General features: G+C 41.0%; 2 protein-coding genes across 2 annotated transcripts in view; one reads left to right on the forward strand and one right to left on the reverse strand.

Moving 5' to 3' along the window:
* The first annotated feature begins 756 nt into the window (after positions 1–756).
* TMEM252 (transmembrane protein 252) lies at positions 757–5,806 on the forward strand. The gene is made up of 2 exons (XM_077344857.1): positions 757–1,228; positions 3,804–5,806. Exons 1-2 carry the CDS (start codon positions 930–932, stop codon positions 4,081–4,083), a joined length of 579 nt encoding a protein of 192 aa, XP_077200972.1. The 5' UTR covers positions 757–929; the 3' UTR covers positions 4,084–5,806.
* Positions 5,807–13,034: 7,228 nt separating this feature from the next.
* The window catches only part of PGM5 (phosphoglucomutase 5), a 48,979-nt gene continuing 37,671 nt past the window's right edge, over positions 13,035–24,342 (reverse strand). Inside the window, exon 11 of the mRNA XM_077344858.1 lies at positions 13,035–15,783. Within this exon, the coding sequence (XP_077200973.1) occupies positions 15,694–15,783 (90 nt within the window). The 3' untranslated portion in view covers positions 13,035–15,693. The remainder of the gene's footprint in view (positions 15,784–24,342) is intronic.

Raw genomic sequence — 24,342 nt, forward strand, 5'->3', positions numbered from 1 at the left:
AGCCAAACTGCTGTGGCCATGGAAATTATTGTGTTGTATTATGTTTTAGTAATGCTTTTATAATTTTAAATGTGTACAACTGTTGTAAACCGCACCAAGCCTGTCACTTGGGGAGGGGTGGGTTAGAAATCAAACCCTAAACAAACAAACACTTTCCTTCCTATTCCCAGGCCTTTATCCTGTTACCTGAAGAGCAGGATATGCCAGGTCAGAAACATTCATGATTCAGGTTGTCTCCAATGGAACAAGTTAAACAAGCTCAAAGGGAGCCAGAAGCAGGGCCGTTCAGTTTTTCAGACAATTGCATTTGGCAATTCACAGGGGCTTGATCAAATCCACTAATTGTAGAGCATGGTTTACTGTGCTGTCTGAATGCCACCGAGACTTGTAAGCAGGCCTCATATAATTTTTACATCAGCATTCAGGAACCAGAGAGACTTCACAGAGATTATTAAGACCATAGAAGATTTCCATTGTCAAGAAGAGGAAAAAAAATAGCCCAACATACAATAGAGCTTTCTCCTTCAATTTATGGAGAATTAAGAACAATTAACATTTCTTTTTTTCAAATTAAAAAAAAAACCTTCAGTGGTGGAACAGATTGTTCAAAAACTGGGAAGCGCTTGCCTTGGTTGTTCCAGCCCAAGCTTCCACTTGAACTGCCAGCCATTCGCATCCTTGGCCGGAAAAAGTTTGTTGAGTTTCTACTGGCAGCAGAACAATACAAGGAAATGTGTGGTGTGCCTGCTTGAGCCATGTTTTGCTTATAAATTAATCTCTTGGGATATTACAGCTGCTTCAACTGGTTAATGAGTATCCTAACAGTGCCTGCTACTCTTCCTTGTCCAAAGGCCAAATGAACTTATAAAGCCGCCAAGAGCTCCAGCAGAGGCGGCAGAGCTGAAGGAGAGCTACCCAGGTGAAAGCAGATGCTGAGGCTAACTGCAAAGATGCCCAAGAACCTTTTGTCCTTTCTTCGCTTGTGCGTGCTCCTGCTCGGCTTTGCCGTTATCTGCTCGGGAGCCTTCTGCATCTCAACAGGTTCTCCTGCCTGCAGATGCAATAATGTACCTATTGCATATTTCCTGTTGCCTCTGGGGTTTTTCCTTCTCATCTCTGGGATTTTCTGGAGCACTTATCACGAGGCCAGCAAACACAAGAGCTTGTTCCACAGAATTATGCAGCAAAGTCCTAGATTTCGAGAGAGTCACATCAATACCATAGACAGGTATGTCTGATGTGGTTCAGTGCCTAACATTTTCCTGTCCTGTGCAAGACTGTTCAGATCCACAGATGCTTCCATTCTTACCCCTCCCCCCTTTCATTTGCTTTATGTAGCCAGGTCTTCTTGCCGTCTTTCCTTCAGTTTTTCTTTGGGAATACTTACAATGTGCCTCTTCATCCTTTGCATCCATGACATCCTGCCTACCCAGTATTTGTTCATTAATTTCCCTTTCCACCTAATTCACTTTACACATGCTTTGTATTGCATGCTTTCTGTTCCTCTGCTTTCCATTCTACCAAACATTCCTGTTTCACATACTCATTGAATTCTATATGTTCATTCATATAAATTTCTTTCTTTCAGGCCAGCTAACAGTTTCTTATAAAATGTCTCCTTTGCCATATATACTCTCCTTTAATTCCTATTCTTGATCTTCTATCTCTGTTACTTAGTTCCTGGATATTTGCTCCACATCAATTGTATCAATTAGTCAGTAAAATATATTCCTAGAAGCACCTAGCCTAAATGAGCTGATAAGGCAGTATATTATTCACCTGTCCTAATAATCTGTTCCTTTCTTCTATAGAATACTGAATATTTTATTCTAGAGCTGGCTTTTAAAGGACTTTCTTGGTAAATTAGTTATATATATTTTTTGTCTTCTATCAAAACTGAGACAACAAGAATGCCCTGTTTGTTGTCTAAAATCAAACGGATTCTAAGTAATTTTAGTCCAGTCCTTCTTTGACTAAGACATATATTCTGTTGACCACACTCTGTTAAAGAGGCTGTGTAGTGATAAAAGATAAGGAAACCAGGTCAAGTTGGTATTCAGCTTCTGGGTTGATTGGGTAGTCTTGCAGATGTGATTACCTCTGGGGCTAGCCTGTGTCATAGAGCCATTGTGAGCATGAAAGATGTCTCTGGCTTCCTTAGAGGGACAGTAGCATGCACACAGATATATGAAGATAACTTATACTGAGCCAGATCCTTGATCTATTAAGCTCAGTATTAGCTATGCTTACTGGCAATTGGTCTTTAGGATATTTCCCTGCCTGAAAATTTTAACTGTAGAAGCTAGAGACTGACACTGGGACATTTTGCATGGCAAGCAAATACTCTATACCAGGGGTAGTCAACCTGCGGTCCTCCAGATGTCCATGGACTACAATTCCCATGAGCCGCTGTCAGCATTTGCCACTATACCACTGCCAAAGTCCCACCCATACAACATGTAAAAAGTACATAGCCAAGTTACCAGGGTTTCTAGATTGTTGTCTGGTACCATACAGTTTATTTCCAAATGCTGCTGGCACACAGTTTCATGATGGGAGAGATGATTCAGACACAGCGTATCTGAACCAAATACTGACAGCTAGGATATAAACTTGTAGCAGAAGCAGTACATGCGTTGCTGGGAGCTAAATTGCAATTCATATAAAAGTACTGTAGGCATTAATAGACTCATGTAAAATCTACATCCTGAAATCCAAGTCTTGGATTGTTTGCTCAAACCCATAGGCACTTCTGATCCTCCCAAATAGGTAACTCAAATATTGCGTTTTGTGTGTGCAATGTGCCATCAAGCCACAGTCGACTTATGGTGACCCCAGAGCGGATTTCAAGGCAGGAGACGTACGTTGCCTGTCCCTGCATAGCAGTCTGGGCTTCCTTGGTGGTCTCCTAGCCAAGGACTAACCAGGGCTGATCTTGCTTAGCTTCTAAGATCTGACAAGACGGAGCTGGCCTGGGACATACAAATCAGGGCACGCTTAGTAGAGTTTAGTTTATTGCTTCAGTAATTCTCACAATGCTGAAGGCTTTTCACAGCACAATCTGTGCCTGAGGTTCCTGTAAACATCTTTTGTCATACCTAAGCAAAGACTGATGCTTTGACAATGAACACTTCTCTAACTCAAGCTGGGCTAATGCCTGGCGGAGTTTGTTAATGGACCATGGATACAAATGTCACTTCCTATTCTGTTGTGGTAACAGCACCATAAACACTCCTAATAGGCCAAGCAGCCGCTCTATAAATATGACCCAGCACATACTCCAGTTAGATAAGCAGGAGACGATTTAGCGGTTTGAAAGAGCTTGTGGCCTGTACTGTGAAATAAATTGCCCTGTAGCCTGTACTATCAGCTTAGACAGAATAAATGTTTCCTTTTCAAGCAGAGGGGGGGTCTAACAGAAGAAAAGGATTGACAAACATCTAGGCAAAGCTAAGAGGAAGAGTTGGTTCTTATATGCTCCTTTGGTTACTTTTACGTTGGCAAAGTCATATTGTATTTTCTCTAGAAAACATGCAAAATGTCAGCCACATTCCATCCCCCCACTTTTGATCATTGTACTCAACATAGGCACTTTTGGTTCTTGTGTTCTTTGAAATGGTCGTGAGAGCCTTCCTCGATTTAGCCTTCAAATGAGTGGGCTTTGTGATGAGCAGCAATAGCCTTTGAAGAGTAGGGTGGGTGCACGCTGAGGGCTGATGCTCACCCTCTCAAGAGACCTACAGCATGTCACAGTTTCATGCAGAACTAACGCAGCATGTGTTTGTCTTGGTTGTTTCATGCAGACCTGACTTCTACCCCCCATCTTACGAAGACAGCACTGATCCTGAAAAACTGACCTTCCCCCTGCCAGACTGCCTACTGGAAGGAGAAAGGAATGCCTACAACATCCCTCCACCTCTATACACAGAGAGCAGTCTGGAATTCATTGAGGAGGCCAGCTTGCAGGAACAACAGCCACCATCATATGAAGTGTCCATGCAGCAACAGCAAGCTGATTCAGCACGTCAGGAACATGACTCAGCACTTCAAGAGATTTCTAATGCACCTGCGTCACAATCCTGATCAAACAGGTGTCAAAGGACTTGCAGAAGAGATAAGCTGTGTCTACTGTTCAGGGATAAAGGCAACAGTTAAGACGCCTGGTGTAGAAGAACATCAGGGCAAACACAGGACTGTGTCATTCCATTTGCGTACAAAGCAGGAGAGTACAAAGATAACCTTGTGAGAGTAGCCTTCAGTGGCTTGCTGTGTGGAATCACAGAGTAACTTGGTACCTGAAGATTCCTGGGGCTGCTAAAGATATGAACAATGTCACTGAGTGAGACTTAGTATTAATGGTTGCTCTGTTTGTTTACATGTTATACTTTTATTCTACCTGTTAAAGAAATGTCTGTAAGAACCCATGTTATCTTAAGAGCAAATAGTAGAGGCCAGATCTAGGCAGGGCTGCTTGAGAAAGAAAACACAAAGGGAAAAAGAAATCAACCACAAAGGAAGGAAATTGGGGAGGCCTATATATGTATCCTGAGAGACTGTTGCTAAGGAGCAAATGTATTCTAGCCCCGGCATAAGAGCTTCCCCCCATCAGCTGACATTTCTTAGACTGTCTTTGCAGGCACCCCTCTTTATAAATGGATTAATTCAATAGGTCTGTTAGATTCCAACAGTGGGCATGATTGGACCAGGCCACCCAGTCAAGAAAGGCTTGTGATTTTTACTGCAATAGTTCCACTGAAGTCTATGCATGTTAAATACATTGAATCCAAATTTTCCATTTCAGTTTATGTAGCTTTTTTCGAGCATTGTGGTACTCTTGTACAAGGTCTATGCCTAAAGAACTAGTTTACATAGGCCCTGTTCCAGCCACAATGGCCAATGAATTAAGCAGTTTGACTGACAGAAGATGCAGTTCCACTGTTAAAACATGATTTGTTCACTCTTCTTTTGAAAAATAGGATTTCAATCACAGTAATACTGTAGCAGTTTCCCTCTTTATCCTACTCCCCTTCCAGCTTGCCCCTCAAGAAGGTGAAAATGCCCAGTCTTTCTCAACATCTTTTTACCGTTGAGAAACCCCTGAAACATTCTTCAGGCTTTGAGAAACCCCAGAAGTGATGCAATCAGGCAGAATATGGTTGGGAAACATAGCTGTGAACATGCCCACCCAAGTCCCCTCCCCTTCTCACCCCCTCCAGGCCCATCATTGGGGTTTTTGAGGGGGGGGTCAACATGACCATATATAGCTATATCGCCTGATAAATATTTAACAAATTAAAAACATATTTAAAATATTTAACTCACACCCATTTGGGAAACTCTTTCAGGGCTGTCAAGAAACCCCAGGATTTCACAAAACTCTATTTGAGAAGGCCTGCTTTACACTGACCAACACTTTGATAAATGGCCAGCAGGGGTATGAAAACTACAAGGACCAGCACTATGAATTAAATACTAGCTTTAGAGAGAAATTCTAGGATGGTCTTCTCAGAAAGAAGTCCCATGTTATTCAATGAGACTTTCTCCCAGGAAAGTGTCTTTCAGGTCCCATATTTATTAACCTCTATTTCCTGTGGCATTTTGGCATAAACTTTCATTGTCTTCTCCTTATGTTGGTTAATTTGGGGTTACAAAATCTGATTCACTACATAACAGTTGGCATTTCTGTGTTATTTTGGAAGGCCAAAGCATTTATAATGTGGCAGAAGCTATCTTGTTTACATATCGATGAATATTGCCTTGCACTAACTTTTTTACAATAAAGTTTTGTATTTAAAAACAAAAAACATTTACGTTGAAAGCTGTGTTTACTTGAAGAATGGGGTAAATATCTGGTGACCAGCATAAAAGCTCAAACATAACCTGAAACATTGCAGTACATTTGTCAGTGGAGCTTCAGAAAGTCCTAATCAGTTGCTTCAAGAAAAGAGAGCTCCCCCCCCCCGCCCTACCGTCTGTCACATCAGCTTCTATAATATCACATCAATTTATCCCTATGGTAAAGATTCTCCCCACTTTCTAAGGCCATAGGAAGCAATGCAAAACATCCATGTGTCATATGCTAGCCCATATTTTCTAGAGATGCTAATCTTCAGGTGGGACTTGGGGATCCCCATTTTTACAGCTCATCTCCAGGTGACAGAGATTGGTTCCCTTAAAGAAAATGGCTGCTTTGGAGGGTGGACTCCATAACACTGTATTCCACTGAGGTTCCTCCCTGCCCCAAATCCTGCCCATTCCCAGCTCCACCCCCAAAGTCTCCAGTTATTTCCCAACCTGGATTTGGCAACTCAATGTCACAATGTTCAATGGAGTGTACCAATTCTAGGATGGAGAATTTCCCTCTAGCTTCCTCTGCTGATTATCCCTGCAAAATGCTACAGAAATTAAAAAGATAACACCTTGTGTGTATTATTGCGTGACCATATTCTTACAGTCATACTGCAGCTTATACCGCAGCAGAAACTTGACCAGAAAACAAGCTAAGCATGGCTAGGACTCTCGGGGTCAAACCATATTCTACCTCTCTCCTATGTAATGCCAGTTTTCAATTTTTTTTTTCATGAACTCACAACCTGCAGCTCAAGCATGACTTGCCCAAATAGAAGGAAGAATTTAAGTCCTTTCGATGCTCTGGATTTGGGTTCCACGGTGCAACCACCCTCTACACACACCATCCTCACCTTGCAAGCCACTTTTGAAATGAAAAAGCATCCATCAGCAATTAGTGCAGCAGCAATGCCTGCTATTTAAACTAGAAAGAAATCTATATGCAAATCCATGGGCAGGCCCATAGTAGCTCTTTGGATCTGGGCCCTTTTATTTTCAAAGAGCCCCCTGCCATTGGATTTAAGAGAGCATATGTTATACAGCGACAGCTGTATAAACATAAAAGGCTAAGGCCTAAGTGGGCGGAGAGTGGGCGGGGCCAGTCCGGGTGAGGACAGACAAGGGTTTTAGCCAGTCATGTGAGGGCCCAATAGGAAGGGCACACATCTCTTTAAACAGCATACACAAACATCATATAAAGCTTCTCTGATGCGCCTTTTTGAACCAGGGATCTAACATGCAAGGCATCAGTGCACTCCTAGACTCTTTCCGTTTGCTTAAAAAAATGAAATTGATAAAATGAAAAAGCAAGCAATGATGAGGGGGAGGGGAGACCATTTCGCTAAGATGGCCACTGGAAAGTAAATGCAATTCTTGTAATTTCAAAAAACACACCTAGAGCAAAACTGACCAATAAGGAGAGACCAAGCACACTGCCCCCTAAAAACCCCTCAGTGTTGCCAGACCACTTTTCTCATTAGTATGCAAAACACATACTCTGCAATGCCAAAGAGAAAGCTGGATTTTTTTTTAAAGGTGGAGATTGCAAACACAGGATTCAAATTAGAGGCATGCCAATGCAAATTCAGTGATAATAAAAAGTAAGCTGTGCATGCAGAAAGGGCCTGAGGAGAAAACAGAATTACACCCATCTAAGCCCATTGACCTTGTTTAAAATGGCACTGCAAGCTGTTTCCCAACACCCTGTGCATTTGGGAACATTTTCAATCCTTCGATTATACCATTTCCCCTGCATTCCTGGAGAGTTCCCTGAGTAGGCAGATAATTCTTACTTTTTCTGCAGCACTGGCTTTGTTATCTTGGGGCCAGCCAATTTTGCCATCATATATAACGATAGGGAACACAAACAGAAAAATGGTTTAATTATTAAAGGGCTGCACATGTCTAGCAGCAGGTTCTGATCTCATATATATAGCCACTGAACAACTTCCATATGATTCTTTCTCAATATGTGTGTCAGTGGAACCTTGGTAGAATGACGTGTCAACTCATTTTGCTTGTAAGTAATTGTGAAAACTGAAGCTCTTTTTGAAGCCAAGCAATTTACATTCCAAAGAGCATCTTCATGTGTATTGTGCCATAATTTATTCTTGCAATGGCAAAATGAACTGGTTTGGAACTGTTCAAGGAATCTAGATAGTGGTATTACTAAGGGCATATCTTATAGGTATTCTGTTAGACTGCTGGTTGTGTGCCTTCATATATAATCCTAAGTGTAGGAAGCAGGGTGAGACATGACTCCATTTCCGAGCCAAGCATTGTATAGTGGTAGAAGAGTAGTGGAATCTAATGTGGAAAAATGGGATTGTTTCCCTGCTCCTCCACATGCTGGGACTTTGGGCTAGTCACAGTTCTCTTAGAACTATTCTCACAGAGCAGTTCTCTTCCAGCTCTCTCAGTCCTGCCTTCCTCACAGGGTATCTATTGTGGGGAGTGAAAAGGAAGTTTGTATGCCCCTTTGAAACTCCTTTGGGATATAGTGAAAGGCAGGGATTTTAAAAAACTGCTTGTCCTCTTCTGAGTGGAGGACAACTCCCTCTAAAAATGTTAAACACAAGTTTTTTTTAAAATAATTGAACATAATAGTAATTTGTATATGAATTTAGGGTGATCACCCCCCTTTTATGTGCATGTCTGTGTGTTATACTTGGGGAAAATCTCTGGTCTTACATTTTAATAAAGAAACTAGCTGAATTATGGCATTTATTTACTTACTTAAAAGAGATTCCAGGTAAATCATTTTAGGTTAATTCAACCAGGATTCTACTTCATTTCTAAAGTCTCTCAAATTTCTTGCTGCATCACTATCTAGTTCCTGGTATCTCAGTCTATCTATGACATCACCATCGTCAATGAATATAAATAAGGCTGAGAAATCTCTACTTAAGAAAGACAACTTTAACATCACAGTAAGCCTGCCATTTTCTACCACATGAACCATACAGCTTGTGGACTACAGATGTAAACTTTCCTGAAATCACTTATTTAAAAGAAAGCTGAAAAGATATCAACGCCATCCTGAGCAGAAAGACTTAGAAGATATAACTTTGTTTAGTATGGGTACCATAATAATAGGAGGGATACCATAATACATACATGGAAAAGAATGGAAATTTGTTTTTAAAAAATCAAAATACAAAATATCTACTGCCCTATCAAATCTAAACTAAATCTACTGCTTTATCATTATAAAATACACCATGTATAACTTAGCATATCAAACTGCATTTTTTGACATACTAATGGAATTTAATAGTTATGAATGCCTTAGTTTAGTACAAGTAAAATAAATATATCTAAATATATCCCATACTTGACAGAAAACTGCAAGCTGATGCCCTTTATGCTGTCTGTTAGGACAGAGTCTGCCCTAATCCAGCAACATGGCCAAGCTGTAGTGGGATTTGGTTTCAGAAATTTCTCAAGTAAAACATACCATAAAGCAAAATAGAGCTTTATTAAAGGAATTCATTGAAAGGTTTAAAAACAAAGCAGTGTTCAGTGGCAGTAAAACAAGAAAGCTTACTAGCTTCTTCTTACAAGAAGCAAAGGGTCCTTGAGTATAATACAGAAGACCTGTTGGCAGCAGGGAGAGGTGGGGGTAAAGCAAAAGAGGCAGTTAAAAACCCATCCTCACTGACTACTTTTATAGGAAACTGGAGGCCATAGCCTCCTGATCTCCTCAACCAATCACTGGGCAGTTCCCATGGATTCTTCCAGGTTATAAGGAGTCCACCCCTCCTGTCCTAGATCCACAGCTGAACTAAGTGAGTTTAATTAAAGGAAGGGTGGGATATAAATGAAAAATTAAATTAAATCAGCAAGCCTGGATGGACTGCCTAATATCTGCCAGTGTGGGAGGTATTCAGTTCCTGTAGTAAATGAAGGAACGTGTAGAACAATGAAGTAACTTGGGGAACAGCATAGTTTCAGCTGGAAGTTTTAGCTCTCTCTATCTTGACAGATATCTTGTGTTAAGATATTCTCAAAGAATGTTTCAGAGTTTTCCTCTAATGCTTCTGCCCCACTGCCTGCTGGTCTTTTTTTCTTCCAGTAAGTTAGGGCAATAAGCTATTTTTTTTTAACCCAATCTGTTGGTAAGTGTGTCACGGTGGTTTGAGGGAGAGATGAAAAAGTCAACTATAAGTTAGCTCCAAAGGACAGCAGCAGGTATACAACAGCTGAAAAGCAATGGAAGCCCTTCCAGCTCCCCTCTTGAACATTAGTTATACTTCTAGGTGCAGAATTGCATATTGGATTTAAAAGCTGTAAATGTGTATAGCATGTCCACCTTGTCTTTAAAATTTTAAATGAGAGTTCTTTTAAACAAGTATTTCCTTAGTAAAAAGGGCTTGTATTGATCAACTAAAGCCTAGAAAAGCACCAGGAGCTGATGCGATCCATCCTTAGCTGCTTAAAACCTTCCCAGACTGGTGGGCTCCTCTTTTGGCTGCTCTCTTTACTGTAATTAACAAAACAGGCTTAATGCCTGACTCATGGACAAATACAATCCTTGTTCCAGTATTTTAAAAGGGTGACCGCTCGCTCCCAACCAATTATAGACCCATCAGCCTTCTCTCTATTGTTGGGAAGCTATATGCAGAACTCCCATCAAATAAACTTACCTTGTGGTTGACTAAGGAAAAGATTTTAGCCCTGAGCAGGTTGGATTCTGTCAAGGGAAATCCTCCCTTGATCATTGCACCATCCTTGCCTACCTTGTCAAAAAATATAGTAAGAAAGAGGGTCCAAAGCTCGTTGCAGCTTTTCTAGACCTTAAGGGGGCCTTTGATTTTATCCCTAGAGATCTTCTCTGGGATAAGCTGTTAAGGATGGAGATAGATAAAAGGCTCCTATATCTTATAAGGAAACTCTATTCTTCTACCTGTTGCTAAGTCAAACTCACCCCCTTGGGAATCTTACTCCTAAAATACCAATCAACAAAGGGGTAAAACAAAGATGCATTTGGGCTCCCCTCCTATTTAACCTTTTTATGAATGACCTTGCTCCATCTTTATCCCCCAATGCTTGGTTCCCTTCACATCCCACTGCTTTTATATGCAGATGATGCTGTAGTGCTGTCCCATTCACAAATTGGCTTAAAACGATTACTGGTTCAATTCCTGGACTTCTGTGAAGTAAACAAACTTGCTCTGAACTTAGAAAAATCAAAAATTGTGGTTTTGGAAAGCCATGGAAGCCTCTTAAATGGAATGTAAGAGGCAACAACATTGAACAAGTTAAAAGCTTCAAATACTTTTTTCACCATAATGCAAATTGGGCTACACAGAGGAAATATGTAATCACATCTGCAAAAACTAGTGCCCTGGCAATTACACGTTTCTTCTACACCAGTGGTAACCAGTACGTGCCAGCAGCCCTCAAAGTATTCAATGGGAAACTAAGTGCCCAACTGTTCTATGGCATCCCTATTTGGATCAACGCTTTTAACCAAGCAGTCGAAAGTCTCCAATCTGTCTTCCTTCATAAAATCCTTGGGACCCCGAACTGTGTCTCTTATGCAGTCCTATGTCTAGAAACCAGCCAAAGACTATTGGAAACCAGAGCATGGTTGTTAACAATCAAGTTCTGGCTTCGCATTCATTTTAGATCTGACCCCAATAGTCTAATTTCCCTTATGCTATCTGAACATGAGTCATCTACTTGGTTGAGACACATTGAGGGGAAAATTAAATCTATAGGAATCTCTTTAGACTCCTTGTATCTGGAATCTGAAAAGACTGCATTTGATTCAATTAAATGCAGACTGTTAGACATAGAACTGCAGAAACTTAGCAGTAAAGCTAGAAACGTTTGCTCGCCATTGAGCTTGGGGATCTCACCAAGCTCTCAGCCCCTAGCTGCGTACTTCTATCATCTAATCATCCCACAACAGCGTAGAGCATTCATGTTAGCTAGAACTAATGCTCTACCTTCTGATGTTCTATATGACCCATTATGCACGGGGGGAATAGCGCACATTCGGGGTGGAATGGCAGTGATTAAAATCACTGATAACACACGGTGCCGGCTGCAACCGGCCGCAGCTTCAGTGCATGCCGCCGAAAAAGCCGTGTTAGCAAAATGCGGAAGAAAGCGCAGCTTCCGGGTGACCGGGGCACAACCAGAAGCGGCGCCAGCATCGCCGTGTGCATAATCGGTTACTCTGGGTTTTGCCACTGTCGCGCCCCCTCCTGTGCATAACCGGTGTGCTTCGCTTCTTCCCTCTCCGCGTTTGCCATGTGACCCGAAATCACCGTTTCGGCGGCCGTGCATAATGGGCCTATGGGAGATTTCAACAGATCCCGCATTCAGCTAGGTTGTGCCCCTGTGGACAATGCTGTATAGAATCAATTACACACGTTCTCTTCCATTGTCCATTTTAATCCTCGATCTGAGCTAAATTTATTAACTCACTGCTGTGTAAAAGAGAACTGCATTTGGATGAACGTAAGTTTCAGTTTCTTTTGACATCCCAGAACCCTGATATAATTGAACCAGTTGCAAAGTTTTTATATCTTGCCATGAGAAATTGTGAATGTATTATGTCTTACTCTAAAGCATGATCTTTGCCTTTGTTTTCTCTAGCGGTGGATCCTTTTGCACTTCTTATATTGTACTTTGATATGCTATTAAAGGCTTGTTGTTGTTGTTGCAACAAGTATTTCATAAGAGTATTTAAAAAGTATTTAAAAGGGTGCCATATAGAGGATGGAGCAGAGTAGTTCTCTCTTGCCCCAGAGGGATGAACCAGAACCAATGAGATGGAATTAATTCAAAAGAAATTCTGTCTAAGCATCCGGAAGAAGTTCCTGACAGTTAGAGCTGTTTCTCAGTAGAATAGGCTTCCTCAGGAGGTGGTGGGTTCTCCATTTTTGGAAATTCTTGAACAGAGGCTGGATAGCCATCTGATGGAGAGGCTGATTCTGTGAAAGCTTAAGAGAGTAGCAGGTTAGAGTGGATGAGCAATATGGTTGTGAGTGTCCCGCATAGTGCAGGGAGTTGGACTAGATGACTCAAGGGACTCTTCCAACTCTATGATTCTATGAGAGGATCCTCCCCCTCCCAGAAATCTCCAAAATTTGCCTTGGGTGGGAAATAGTGTGTTTTAGAGCCTTCGCATCTCTAGTGTGGACATAATAGTAATATAAAAGAAACCATGAAACTTCTTTCGATTGAAAAAAGGTATTTAATAATACTGCAATAAATCATTGTGTTTTTAAAAGTGAGAAAGCAGTCAATTAGAGTCCAAATAACACTGATGCACTACAAAACAATCTCTGTTCTATCAGGTTGGGCTGTGCCCTATCATCATCAATTTCATGCAAGGCAGAAAAAAGGCATTCCGTTTTATTAAATGTCATAGCAAGTTTTTTTTACAAATATATAAAAAAGGAAACCAAATTAATTCCCCTAAGCATAAGGCACTAAATTGCACTTTAAAAGAGCCCCTTGGCCATCACAATGCATCACACTATGCTATGAAAAGTGTCAAATTGCACAAAAGCCATCTCCAAAAATGACATACAGCCACATCTCTGTTCCCAAAGAAGAAAAACATTCAAATGTGTCACATGCACAAAAAGTTCTTGGCAGTTAAATGTTGTGTGCCTTAGATGGAGTGGTGCTATCCTTTCACAGGCAGAAGAAACATATCCAAGGATCCCCAAACCATCCTTCCTTTGCTCCATCTGTTTATAGAGTTCCCTGATACGGCATCTGATAGGGCTTTCAGACAGCTAAATTAATTAGAATAGTTTGAAAACTTCATTCAATTTATTACAGCTTGACGGCAGCCACAGCTGATATTTCATTAAGGACAAACTATAGCATTCCTATCTATCACAGCAGGCTACCATGAGCTTTTCATAAAGGAAGCCTCTTGAAACAGGGTTGATGTTCCTCTGATCGGAGTTATACAAAATGACAGCACTCTGTTAATAGGTAAGGAAATAATCCAACACATTTAGGTCAATGAACTTCAATGCCCTTCAAATTAAGTGTCTGTCTTTTCCAATCTCCTCTCCATTTAAAGTGTTAGGACAATAACTTGATATAATGAAAACTGTGCTGGGGAACTTCAGGAGGACTACATGGGAGTTTAAATGGCGGTCATTTCCAACATCACATGGTTCCTTTAAAGGGCCAACATAAAACATAAACACAGTATATGGAACTGCTATGTGAGGATTTTGACATTTCAGATGAATCTGTGAATGAAGCATTTTTGGGGTCCTATTCCTAACAAAGTGACTAATCTCTGTCTAGTAGTTTCCACATGCATGAGGTACAGAGTTCAAAACAGTATGTTGGAAATGTTTTTATTCAGTTACCATGTACTTATTTAACCAGAGTACAATGCCAGTCCAGCACTGCAGTCTGGTTGAGTAAGAAATAACAGAGTACTCATTGGGACTGTGTCTGGTATTTGCACCCTTCTCTCAGAATGGCTTTTTAAAGGGTCATGCTTTCCTTTCCAGGAAAGTGCCAATGGCTACTCATCCCTAAGGAGGTGGAACATAAATGCATCTTGAGACAAAAAGAAAAATTTAAAAATGAGTACAGTGCCTCCCTGAGTAGAGTTATGCTGAAGGTGTTGGACTCAGAAGAAGATGAAGAGTTGGTTCTTATATGCCGCGTTTCTCTACCTGAAGGGGACTCAAAGTGGACTCTCCCCACAACAGACACCCTTTTAGGTGTGTGAGGCTGAGAGAGCCCTGATATCACTGCTTGGTTGGAACAGCTTGATCAGTGCCATGGCAAGCCCAAGGTCACCCAGCTGGCTGCATGTGGGGAAATGCAGAATCGAACCCAGCATGTCAAATTAGAAGCCCGCACTCCTAACCACTACACCAAACAGGGCAGAACTCTGCTAAGGATGGCACTATTAGGTACCAATCCATAAGATACCATTTATTCGTAAAAAGGGAAGGGGAACTGCAGCACTTTCCACCCCAAAGCAGTGAAGCCTAACCAAAGATTCAGTCAGATGTCCACCAAGGCAAGTGGGTTTACTGCATTTTTCATTATGAGCATGTGAATCTAGCATTCAAAACATTTATGCTGCTAACTGGGATGTGAAGAACATTGCAAATAAAAGCAGGAAACCACTGAACTAATTTAGACTTCTCAGCAAGCATGCATGGGATCCATATCTAGTAGGAATTTGAGAACCCAAAACCGCGGTTTCTGAACGTGAACAGTAGTGCTTTAACTCTGCTTACATAGTATAGCTAGTCCTTTACAGCAGCTGGAGTAGAAAAAACCTTGCTACCTTCTAGCTCAGTTCTTTATAAATCATAGGATGGGTTTTGAAAACATAATGTACTTTCTCAGCTTGCTGAAAAGTACTGCATTATATTTCATATACTTACCTTGGCTTCCATAAACTCTTTTATTTCTTTCCTTTTTTTTTTTTTAGTTGAAGCCAAGGTTCACAAAATAGCAAAAAGAGGCTGTACATTATACCAAAGTTCAGCAGGGGTTATATGCAGTCCTGCTTTGCAAGCACAAAACACAAAATGGCAATCACAACAACAATCTTGTATGTCATGCTAGCATTTTGTAATAACTGAGTCTAGATGAGAGGGAGCTTTCTCTTTGGTATTTTTTTATAAGAGGATACCAAAGATATTGATAATACAAAATTAAATACACCGCAGTCTTAGCAGAACAATAAGATCAGAAATGAGTTTTTGTTCCCCCACCCCTACCCTCAAACCCTTAGAGTAATATAAAGGCACAAACAGCTGGTGTGTCCATGCAAGAGCGTCCTCCTCCCTTGCTTTCTCATCTTTGGCCCTGGGTTAGCGATCCTTCCTTGGTTCAGGTGATGACAGTAGGACCCTTCCGACCTGTCCTCTCATGAATCTGAGATATTTTCAGTGCAATTGCTATGAGAGGACTCAGTACAGCCTAGGGGAAAAGAAAACAGCAAAAATGGCATTTGGAGGAAGACTTGTGATAAAATTGTAGCCCTTTTGTTAACAGTTTTAAATCAACTGAGATTTTGCAGGGTGCTCATGGGCACGCACATACATGCAATTCCATGTGTATGAAATTCACTAGCTGCTCCTTGAGGGCAGCCTTGCAGAGCACTGAGTATGCAATTCCATATTTCCCTTTAATAAGGGCCAAGGAGCAGCTATTGCGTGATTAGAGTGTTTCAGTTCCCAGCAAGCCTGGAAGTCCAACAATTTGTGGCCTTACATTTTCCTCTGGATTGTGCTCAAAGTGCAGATGCAGGTGAAAGTTACCTACCAAAAACTTTCTAAATTCACTTTTTGAATCAAGAAAGAGAGCAGTCAATATTATCATGCACAATGAATCACATGTACCATTTGAACTGGAAACAAACCAACTGTGTTGCTTGTTCAGGCTCTGTGCTGACCCAAAAATATTTTGCGCACTTTCCGCCTGCTGCCTTTACTGGCAAAACCGCAGCCCTCATACACAATATGCCAGGAGCCTTCAATGTAATCTCAAAATCCTAGCTGACTTCACATGCCTAGCAACTGGAGATGTAACCTGAGGATACAAACTAGGGACAGACTGAAAGGGCAGCCAGACTGTATTCATTACTAACTATAACAAAAAGGAATCCTGGAGTGGCATGCGGGTGAAACCTCACACAAGCAACCCCTCCTGGCTTTAGTCATCCAAAGTTTTGTGCAAATGAAGATCTTCCCAAAAATGAAACTATGCTACTTATTTCCCATATATGAATTGCAATCTCCCTGAGGCAACATGCAGAACATGAACTGTATATCAATTCTGTTTGTCTGAACAATCTCCTGACCTCTGTTCTCCAGGAAAAAAAAAACATGTTTTGAAACCATTTACAGAAAGAGCACAAACTGTGGGAATTCACAGCACTTCCTTCCACACAAACTACATGTTCTCCAGAGATTACTTAATTCCACACACACCCCCATGATGTCCTGGCTGTTTAATCACTTGGGGATTATATGGTGATCACGTCCACACATGCAATGCACATGCAACCACACCCACACCCTGTTTGAGATGAAAAGCACCCACTTTTGTTTACTCAAAGTGCCATCTGTAAGACATTAGCACTGGTCTCATCTTTCATAAATAAACATTCTTTTATCTGCTTTCACACACAAAATCAATACAATCAACAGAACCAACCTGCTAGTTCAATGTTACAGTTAGCAGCATGATGTGCATTTCTAGCCAACCCGGTGGAATAGTTATTTACTACTTATCAACTGAACTCTGCATATAATTTAATATCATCAAGACCCATAACTAAACTTCCAGAACTTTCAGGTCTTTGATAATGGGAGTGGGTGGGGGGGATAACCTGCATAATTGGCCAGAGACTCATGAAGCAGCTTTATACTGAATCAGATGGCTGGTCTATCAAGGTCAGTGTAGTCTACTCAGACTGGTAATGGCTCTCCAGGGTCTCAGGCAGATGCCTTCCACCTACTCTTCCATTCTTTTAACTGGAGATACTAGGACTCAAACCAAGAACTTCCTGCTTGTCAAGCAGATTCTCTGCCACTAAGCCATGAGCTCCTGCAGGTAGCTGACGGGTTTCCAAGACATGGGGATTGCATGTTATCAGTCCTGTGATAATATTTCAGGGTAGGGAATATACTGCTAGTGATGTGTTCCGTGTTGATATCAAGAGGAACAGAATTGGTCTCTTACTACATCTTTAATAGGAGTGTCACATGATTTTAAAATTATGGAAGACTTTTAATTAATGTAATAAATCAGTATATGTTCATATATGAACAAAATATTCTGGAATACAGTGTTTGGTTTTAGGTTGTGCACCCATAAATTGCCACATAAACTATCCTGAAAGAGTGTCACTAGGACAGTGAATGCTTACTTCTTTTGCAGCTTTTGTTGGTTTTTGTTCTAGCACTTAATCACTTGCAATTTTTGTAAGCATTTCTACTCAAGATAGTTATGTTTTTAAAAATTATTGCCTGATTAGGGGCATCTTTTTGATTCATTCAAAGGTTTTTAGATTAATTTGATCAACCAAATGGCTGATGAAATAGAATCATAGAATCATAGAATCATAGAGTTGGAAGGGACCTCATGGGTCATCTAGTCCAACCCCCTGCACTATGCAGGACACTCACACCCCAATCGCTCATCTACTGTAACCTGCCACCCCTTAGCCTTCACAGAATCAGCCTCTCCGTCAGATGGCTATCTAGCCTCTGTTTAAACATTTCCAAAGATGGAGAACCCACCACCTCCCGAGGAAGCCTGTTCCACTGATAGAGACCTAGTGTTTGCAGATCTAGGGTTTGATCCTATCAGCTATTTTACAGAAGCAAAAGGATAACAGGGCCCCTTTCTGAATCCACAGGAATACTATCCCAAGGACTAAAGGACCCATGTAGACCAGTGGTCCCCAACCTTTTTATCACCGGGGGCCGGTCAATGGTTGACAATTTTACTAAGGCACGGGGGGGGGGTAGTCTTTTGCAAAGGGATGTCGCCGCTGTGGCCTGAACCCCTGCTTGACTTGCTTTCCCGCTGGTGCCCCTGACTTCCCGCCACTCACTGGGGGCGCTACCAGCAGAAGTTGTGCAGTGCCACACCGAGGGGGAGCCCCAGCCATGGCGGCCGCCAGAGAGCACCAAAGGTGAGCTGGTGGCAGAGTGGCATTGCAGCCCCTGAGACAGCAGCCGGGGAGGAGGGTGAAGAGGAGCTGCAGCCCGGTACTGACTGATACACGGATCGGTCCTGGTCTCCGGACCGGGGGTTAGGGACACTGATGTAGACAACAAGCCACAGAGAATGGTGATGTAGTGAGGAGGGGAATCGGTTGAGATCCCTAATCCTCTCTTGTTTTCAGAATAACGGTTGTAGGATTCAACCAATATTCTTTGTTAATTTAAATTCAAGTACTTCAATTTAACTGGTCTCTAGGTCTATTTAAACATGTAAAATAGCAGATAAGCACTGTACAGTTTGCAAACAGATAATGAGATGAAACTGTACAATAAAATGCACCTAGAAAAGCCCAAACAATTAATGAGATTCAAGGCAATCATTTTATTATCATTTTCATCTAGATTAAATTTGATAATGCTGATGCAATTAGTGTAATCAAGGTTTGATTTGCTAAAGACCAACAATGAAATTAAGCCACCACATAAAAGTCCAAAACATTGTTTATTATAACTAGCTAATAAAAGGTAATGAGGTGCTGTTGCTATCAATATCAGCGGAAAGGAGGGGCTCATTCTGAGCTCCTTACTATGAACCCACAAAGAGGGTTCCTAGACACACGGAGTTGACTCAGAGGATCATTGAAGCCCTGGTGCAGAAGACTGAAAGCAAACTTCAAAAATTACTCACATATTCTTTACCTGAGTCCAGTGACACCTTTAAGACTGTTACTATAAAGGTGGCCCATAATTGAAGGGTGCCCCACACAGAGACACCTTCATGCAAAGAAGCCCATGATTGCACTCTGAGCAGGTTGGCACAAATAGAAACCAGCCTGGCATAGATCGACTTTGGAGCTAGTAGGGTCCCTCAACAAACCTAGGAAGCCAGGCCAGTTCTCCATCATGTTTGGCTTCACTAGCTTTCTTTCTCGAGCCTAGAAAAGCCAGGCCAGATTTCCATCTGGACTAGAGCCTTAGCTTCTACTTCCTGCTTGCCCAACTGACTAAGCTAAATGTGCACATTATGGAAATCACCCCCTCCCAGCCAAAGGCCATTAGACTATCAATAAGAAAGGTATTTCCCTTCAGGAACTAACTGGTGCTTCTTTTGTCCTATCTTGTACTGCACCAAGACGGGTGAAGTATTTCTCAAACTTTTTCCCCTGTAGAAGGTAGCGTATGTATAATTTCGCTTGTGTGTGTTTTGAATGTACCCCAATATTTTCCCCAAATAAATCCCCTTCAGTGTAAGCTTAATTGTCATCTTTATTTAAGGGAATGGACCCCTTAAAATTGGTAGAAAAGATCTTGCATTACCCAGCCTCTTGCTGTATTAACGATTCCCCATAATTCCCTTTGAGGGATCCAATTTGGGTAATGAGACCAACAAAGATGTATTCTGGGTATCTTTGGTGTATACACACAAAAGTTTATACCCCAAATTAAACTCTGTTGGTCTTAAAGGTGCCACTGAACTCAAACTTTGTACTATTGCTTCAACCAACATGGCTACCCACATGAAACTATGTTCCTTACCTGTCATACCCAGCTCCTCTTTTTATTTCTTTTTAGAGGTAACTATAAATGGCCATAAGCCCCTCAATTTCGTATGATCTTTCTTCTTTCCAGTGTCCTCCTACAGCTCCAATTTTTCCAGTGGAAAAACAGGGGGGAAGTCCTGGCCGGGGGGAGGAATCCAAGTATACTTTTTTCATTTATTCTGGTCAACCCACAGGCAGATCTATTGTTTTACTATGGTTTATTCTTCTGATAGTTCTTTTGTAGGTCAACTGAAAGTTGGGGAGTGGGTAGAAGAAAGGGAGGATATATCATTTAAAATAAACAAACTTTGCACAGAACGAATTATCAACTCTCTCCCATAGCACCTGACAGTTCACCTTTTTGTCATTAAACCTAGTATTCAATGTATCCATCTTTAGTATGGATTATAGTAAAAAAAAAATCAAAGCCAGACACCTAACAATAAAAACAGGACGAACATTAATGTATTAATTTAAATTAGACCAAATTGGCACTTAAGGTCTCTGCCTTATGCTGATTTTCCAGCAGGACTGGTTTCAGAGAAACTGTTTTCCTTTACAGATGCTGAAGATTATCATTTGCACTTTTACTAGAAGTTTTTTTTAAATCTCAGAGTACAATTTTTCTCCACTTTTAATAGAAGTGAACTCATGTACACTATATAACTAATAACGTAATAGTGGTTAGAATGGAGTGTTGATAACTAGAATAATTTGTCATCCTTTTAAAACTGCTGCTTAAGCAGGCATGACGGCACTTACTGGCAGCGGGGAAAGTAGTGAGATAAGGCACCTAGTACACATCAGAATGCAAGGAAAGAAATCTAATTCTGCTTGTTCAGATGATGTTGTGATATTTCCATCAAATGCCTCTGAAATTGTATTGTACATTTATTAACAGAACAATTACTGTAAAATTTTATTTGAATTAATTTAATACTGCCACTCTAAAGTTGAAATTCTGTCACACTTATATGGGAGTAAGCCCAAGTAAACAAAATATAATGTGTTTCTGAGTAATCATGCATAAATCTGGCCTGAAATATATAAAATACTGTTTAACCATCTCCCTGCAGATTTTAATTGCTTTATAAGCTCTAGTACTTGAGATTGTGGAAATAGTGGGGGCCAGAGATTACATGGAGAGCAACAGCAATGGAACTTCTCAATCCCAGCTGACCAAACCTTCAAACAAAGAAATCATACAACTCAGAAGTCATATATCACAGATAGAAAAAAATATCTTTCTTGAGGGGCTTAATTGCTGAATGCCTGGGGATGTTAGGAGGAAACAGGCCTAGGGCCTATATAGCAAAAAGTGTTTACTGTTGAATGTAAAGCAGAGCACCCACATGGTAAAGGAACACTGAATACCACATGAGTAGTACATGAAGCCTTTCAAACTCAGCCAAATTCAGCACATATCCTAGGATCTCCCCTGGTGCTGTGAAAGAAACCATGCTGATTTCTATACTTGTTTTTGGAAATTAATTCTGAAATTAATTTTTAAAAACCTCCTAACTTAGAAAATGTCTTGTTTGGATACCTGAAAGATGGAGAGAGTGAAATGAGCTGAAAATGATGAATCACAACTGCCAAAATGAGTGTTGTGGCCTTTTGGAATAAAGCAGATTTACTTCCTATTGCCAAGTGGTTTAGAAGAACTCAAGCCTATTTTTAAAAACATTTTAAGTGTACTTATTATGGGAGAAATATCACTCCCCAAGCTAATAAACTCACTGAAAAATGAATACTGTTCAGCACATTCAGGAACAAAGATGTTTATCCTTTGCACTTCCTTTTTTATAGTACAGCATTTTGATAACTTGTACTCGTTACTTGTACTTTGTATACTGCCATAAATAAAGCTATAGGAGCAATCCAATGTGTGTGTGTGTGTGTGGGGGGGGAACTAAAGCTATCCTAGACGTTTCATATGTGGCCTTGGTTAATTGGGTAATGTTTGTTTGGACAGTTTGAGAGAGCCAATTTGCTGTAGTGGTTAGGAGTGTGGACTTCTAAGCTGGCATGCTGGGTTCCATTCTGAACTCCCCCACATGCAGCCAGCTGGGTGACCTTGGGCTCGCCATGGCATGGATAAAACTGTTCTGACTGGGCAGTGATATCAGCACTCTCTCAGCCTCACCCACCTCACAGGATGTCTGTTGCGGGGAAAGGGAAGGTGACTGTAAGCTCTTTGAGCCTCCTTTGGGTAGAGAAAAGCGGCATATAAGAACCAACTCTTCTTCTTCTTCATAGCAAAACCAAATCTACTACACTGCCCGTTTGTTCACCTCTAACTCTCTGTAAGAGTTTCTTTCATCAATTGATAGTAAAGGGCATTGTTTAGGTCTTTCCACTTATGCAAAGAGTGATTTCTCTAGTCTTAAATAGATGCATTAAAATATTTTAATAATTCAGGCTTTCCCACTGGCAGAACATTCGCCATTGTTTTCAGGTTCATCTCAGAAGGCTCTGGAAAATAAATCATTTGACAAAGGAAATACTTTTGGGCTCTTATGTGTGTTTTACAGGCTACAAAGCTATTAGAAATGGTATATCTTTGCAAGAGAAGAGGCTATACATTTTTTTAAATGAAAGCTTGGAATTCACAGAACTTGTTGCACCTGTTACAATGGTGTAGCAGTATAACAGTATTGTAGTGCTGATTTTTTTAAAAAATGATATAACTGCAAATGCCCCCATTGACCCAGGGGAGGAAGGGTGGCCAATCTGTCATGTGGAAGCCCCATAGCCACTGCATTTTATCTGCAGCTGCATCAATAATGCACCTCACCATTAGTTAGATCAGGGTCACTGAATAAGAGGATGTTAGAATGGAACCAAGAAGATGGTGGGGGTATCTTTTAAAAGGACTTTTGACTTAAAGATAAGTTTTCAGGTCTCTAGGATGCAGACGGGTCTTTGCCTTTTGACTGTACTAGTGTAATTACCAGATCACCTTTTTTGCTGAGGTGCTTCTACACTTATTTTGGAAACAAAAAGAGACCTCTTCAAATCTGGTGGCGAGAGAATATGCTAAAGTGTTACCTAAATGTGTTTGTTTCCTTCTCTTCTTTCTATTACCAAAGTTGATGTTGGAATTCAGCATTTTTAAAATAACTTGCTGTTAAGCCAGTTTGTCTGGCAAATCACTTAGCTAATGTATCCCAGTGACTTGTCATCATAATAATATTACAGTTGGGAAACACAAATTCCAAAAGTACAACAAAGTTCTAGATTCCTTGTAAGGAAGAAATGGAGAGCTGCTTGTGAAGTTCTCTTGTATTTATAAACAACAAATCTTTTCTACAGAGGAGTTAAAGGCCGGGGGAGCAGAATGCAGCCAACATTTGCAGAATCCTTCTAGCTTTATAGTGTTGCCTGGCTGGTGGGAAGCTTTACAAGAAAGTCTTTCCCAGAGAGTGCATTAATGGCATTTGAAGTTTTGCATGATGATGAAAGCTATACTTGGTTATCTGTGAACTGAGACCAATTCTTAACTCTTATAATCCATTTTCTTCCAGTCCAGCTAAACTCAAGAAGAAGAGTTGGTTTTTATACCCTGCTTTTCACTGCCCAAAGGAGTCTCAAAGTGGCTTACAATTTCTGTCCCTTCCTATCCCCACAACAGACACCCTGTGAGGCAGGTGGAGCTGAGAAAGCCCTGATAGAACTGCTTGGTCATAACAGCACTATCAGGGCTGTGATGAGTTCAAGGTCACCCTACTGGCTGCATGTGGAGGGAGGAGCAGGAAATCAAACCCAACTCACCAGATTAGAAACTGCCACTCTTAATCACTACACCACACTAGCTCTAGTTTACAATGTTCTCCATCTCCCAATTCAAACTGCATCAGTACCACTACTTTGCCCCTTCCCTTGTTGCAGGGTTACCATTTTCCAAATGTGGAGGAAAGGAGATTTCCAGCCATTAGATCCCATTAAAATAACATCAACCAACTATCCCTAGCTATTTAGCAGGCAGCCTACTTAAAGGATACTCATCACTGCAACAACATTTAAAACAGGCAAGTTCATTCACTAATGCAGCTAACCGAGCATCAGAGAACTGAGGGTATGAATCAGGCTTTTGAGGAATTTTCCTCCAAGTCTAGGATGCACTCATTAAGTGCAGGAGCAGCTTGGGATCCTCCTCACAGCAGACACAGGGAATCCCTGGGATACACATGGGGGTCAGATTACACAGAGAGATGTCCACCTCATACAACACGGCTACTCAGTTGAATTCTTCTCCCTAG

The sequence above is a fragment of the Paroedura picta genome, chromosome 7 (genome assembly GCF_049243985.1).
Source record: "Paroedura picta isolate Pp20150507F chromosome 7, Ppicta_v3.0, whole genome shotgun sequence".
Taxonomy (NCBI): Eukaryota; Metazoa; Chordata; class Lepidosauria; order Squamata; family Gekkonidae; genus Paroedura; species Paroedura picta.

Excerpts from the sequence above, each read along its gene's own strand:
- TMEM252 (XM_077344857.1), top strand. The coding sequence starts at position 930 with ATGCTGAGGCTAACTGCAAAGATGCCCAAGAACCTTTTGTCCTTTCTT. Across the intron at positions 1,229-3,803 it reads CACATCAATACCATAGACAG|ACCTGACTTCTACCCCCCAT; the intron begins GTATGTCTGATG and ends TGTTTCATGCAG.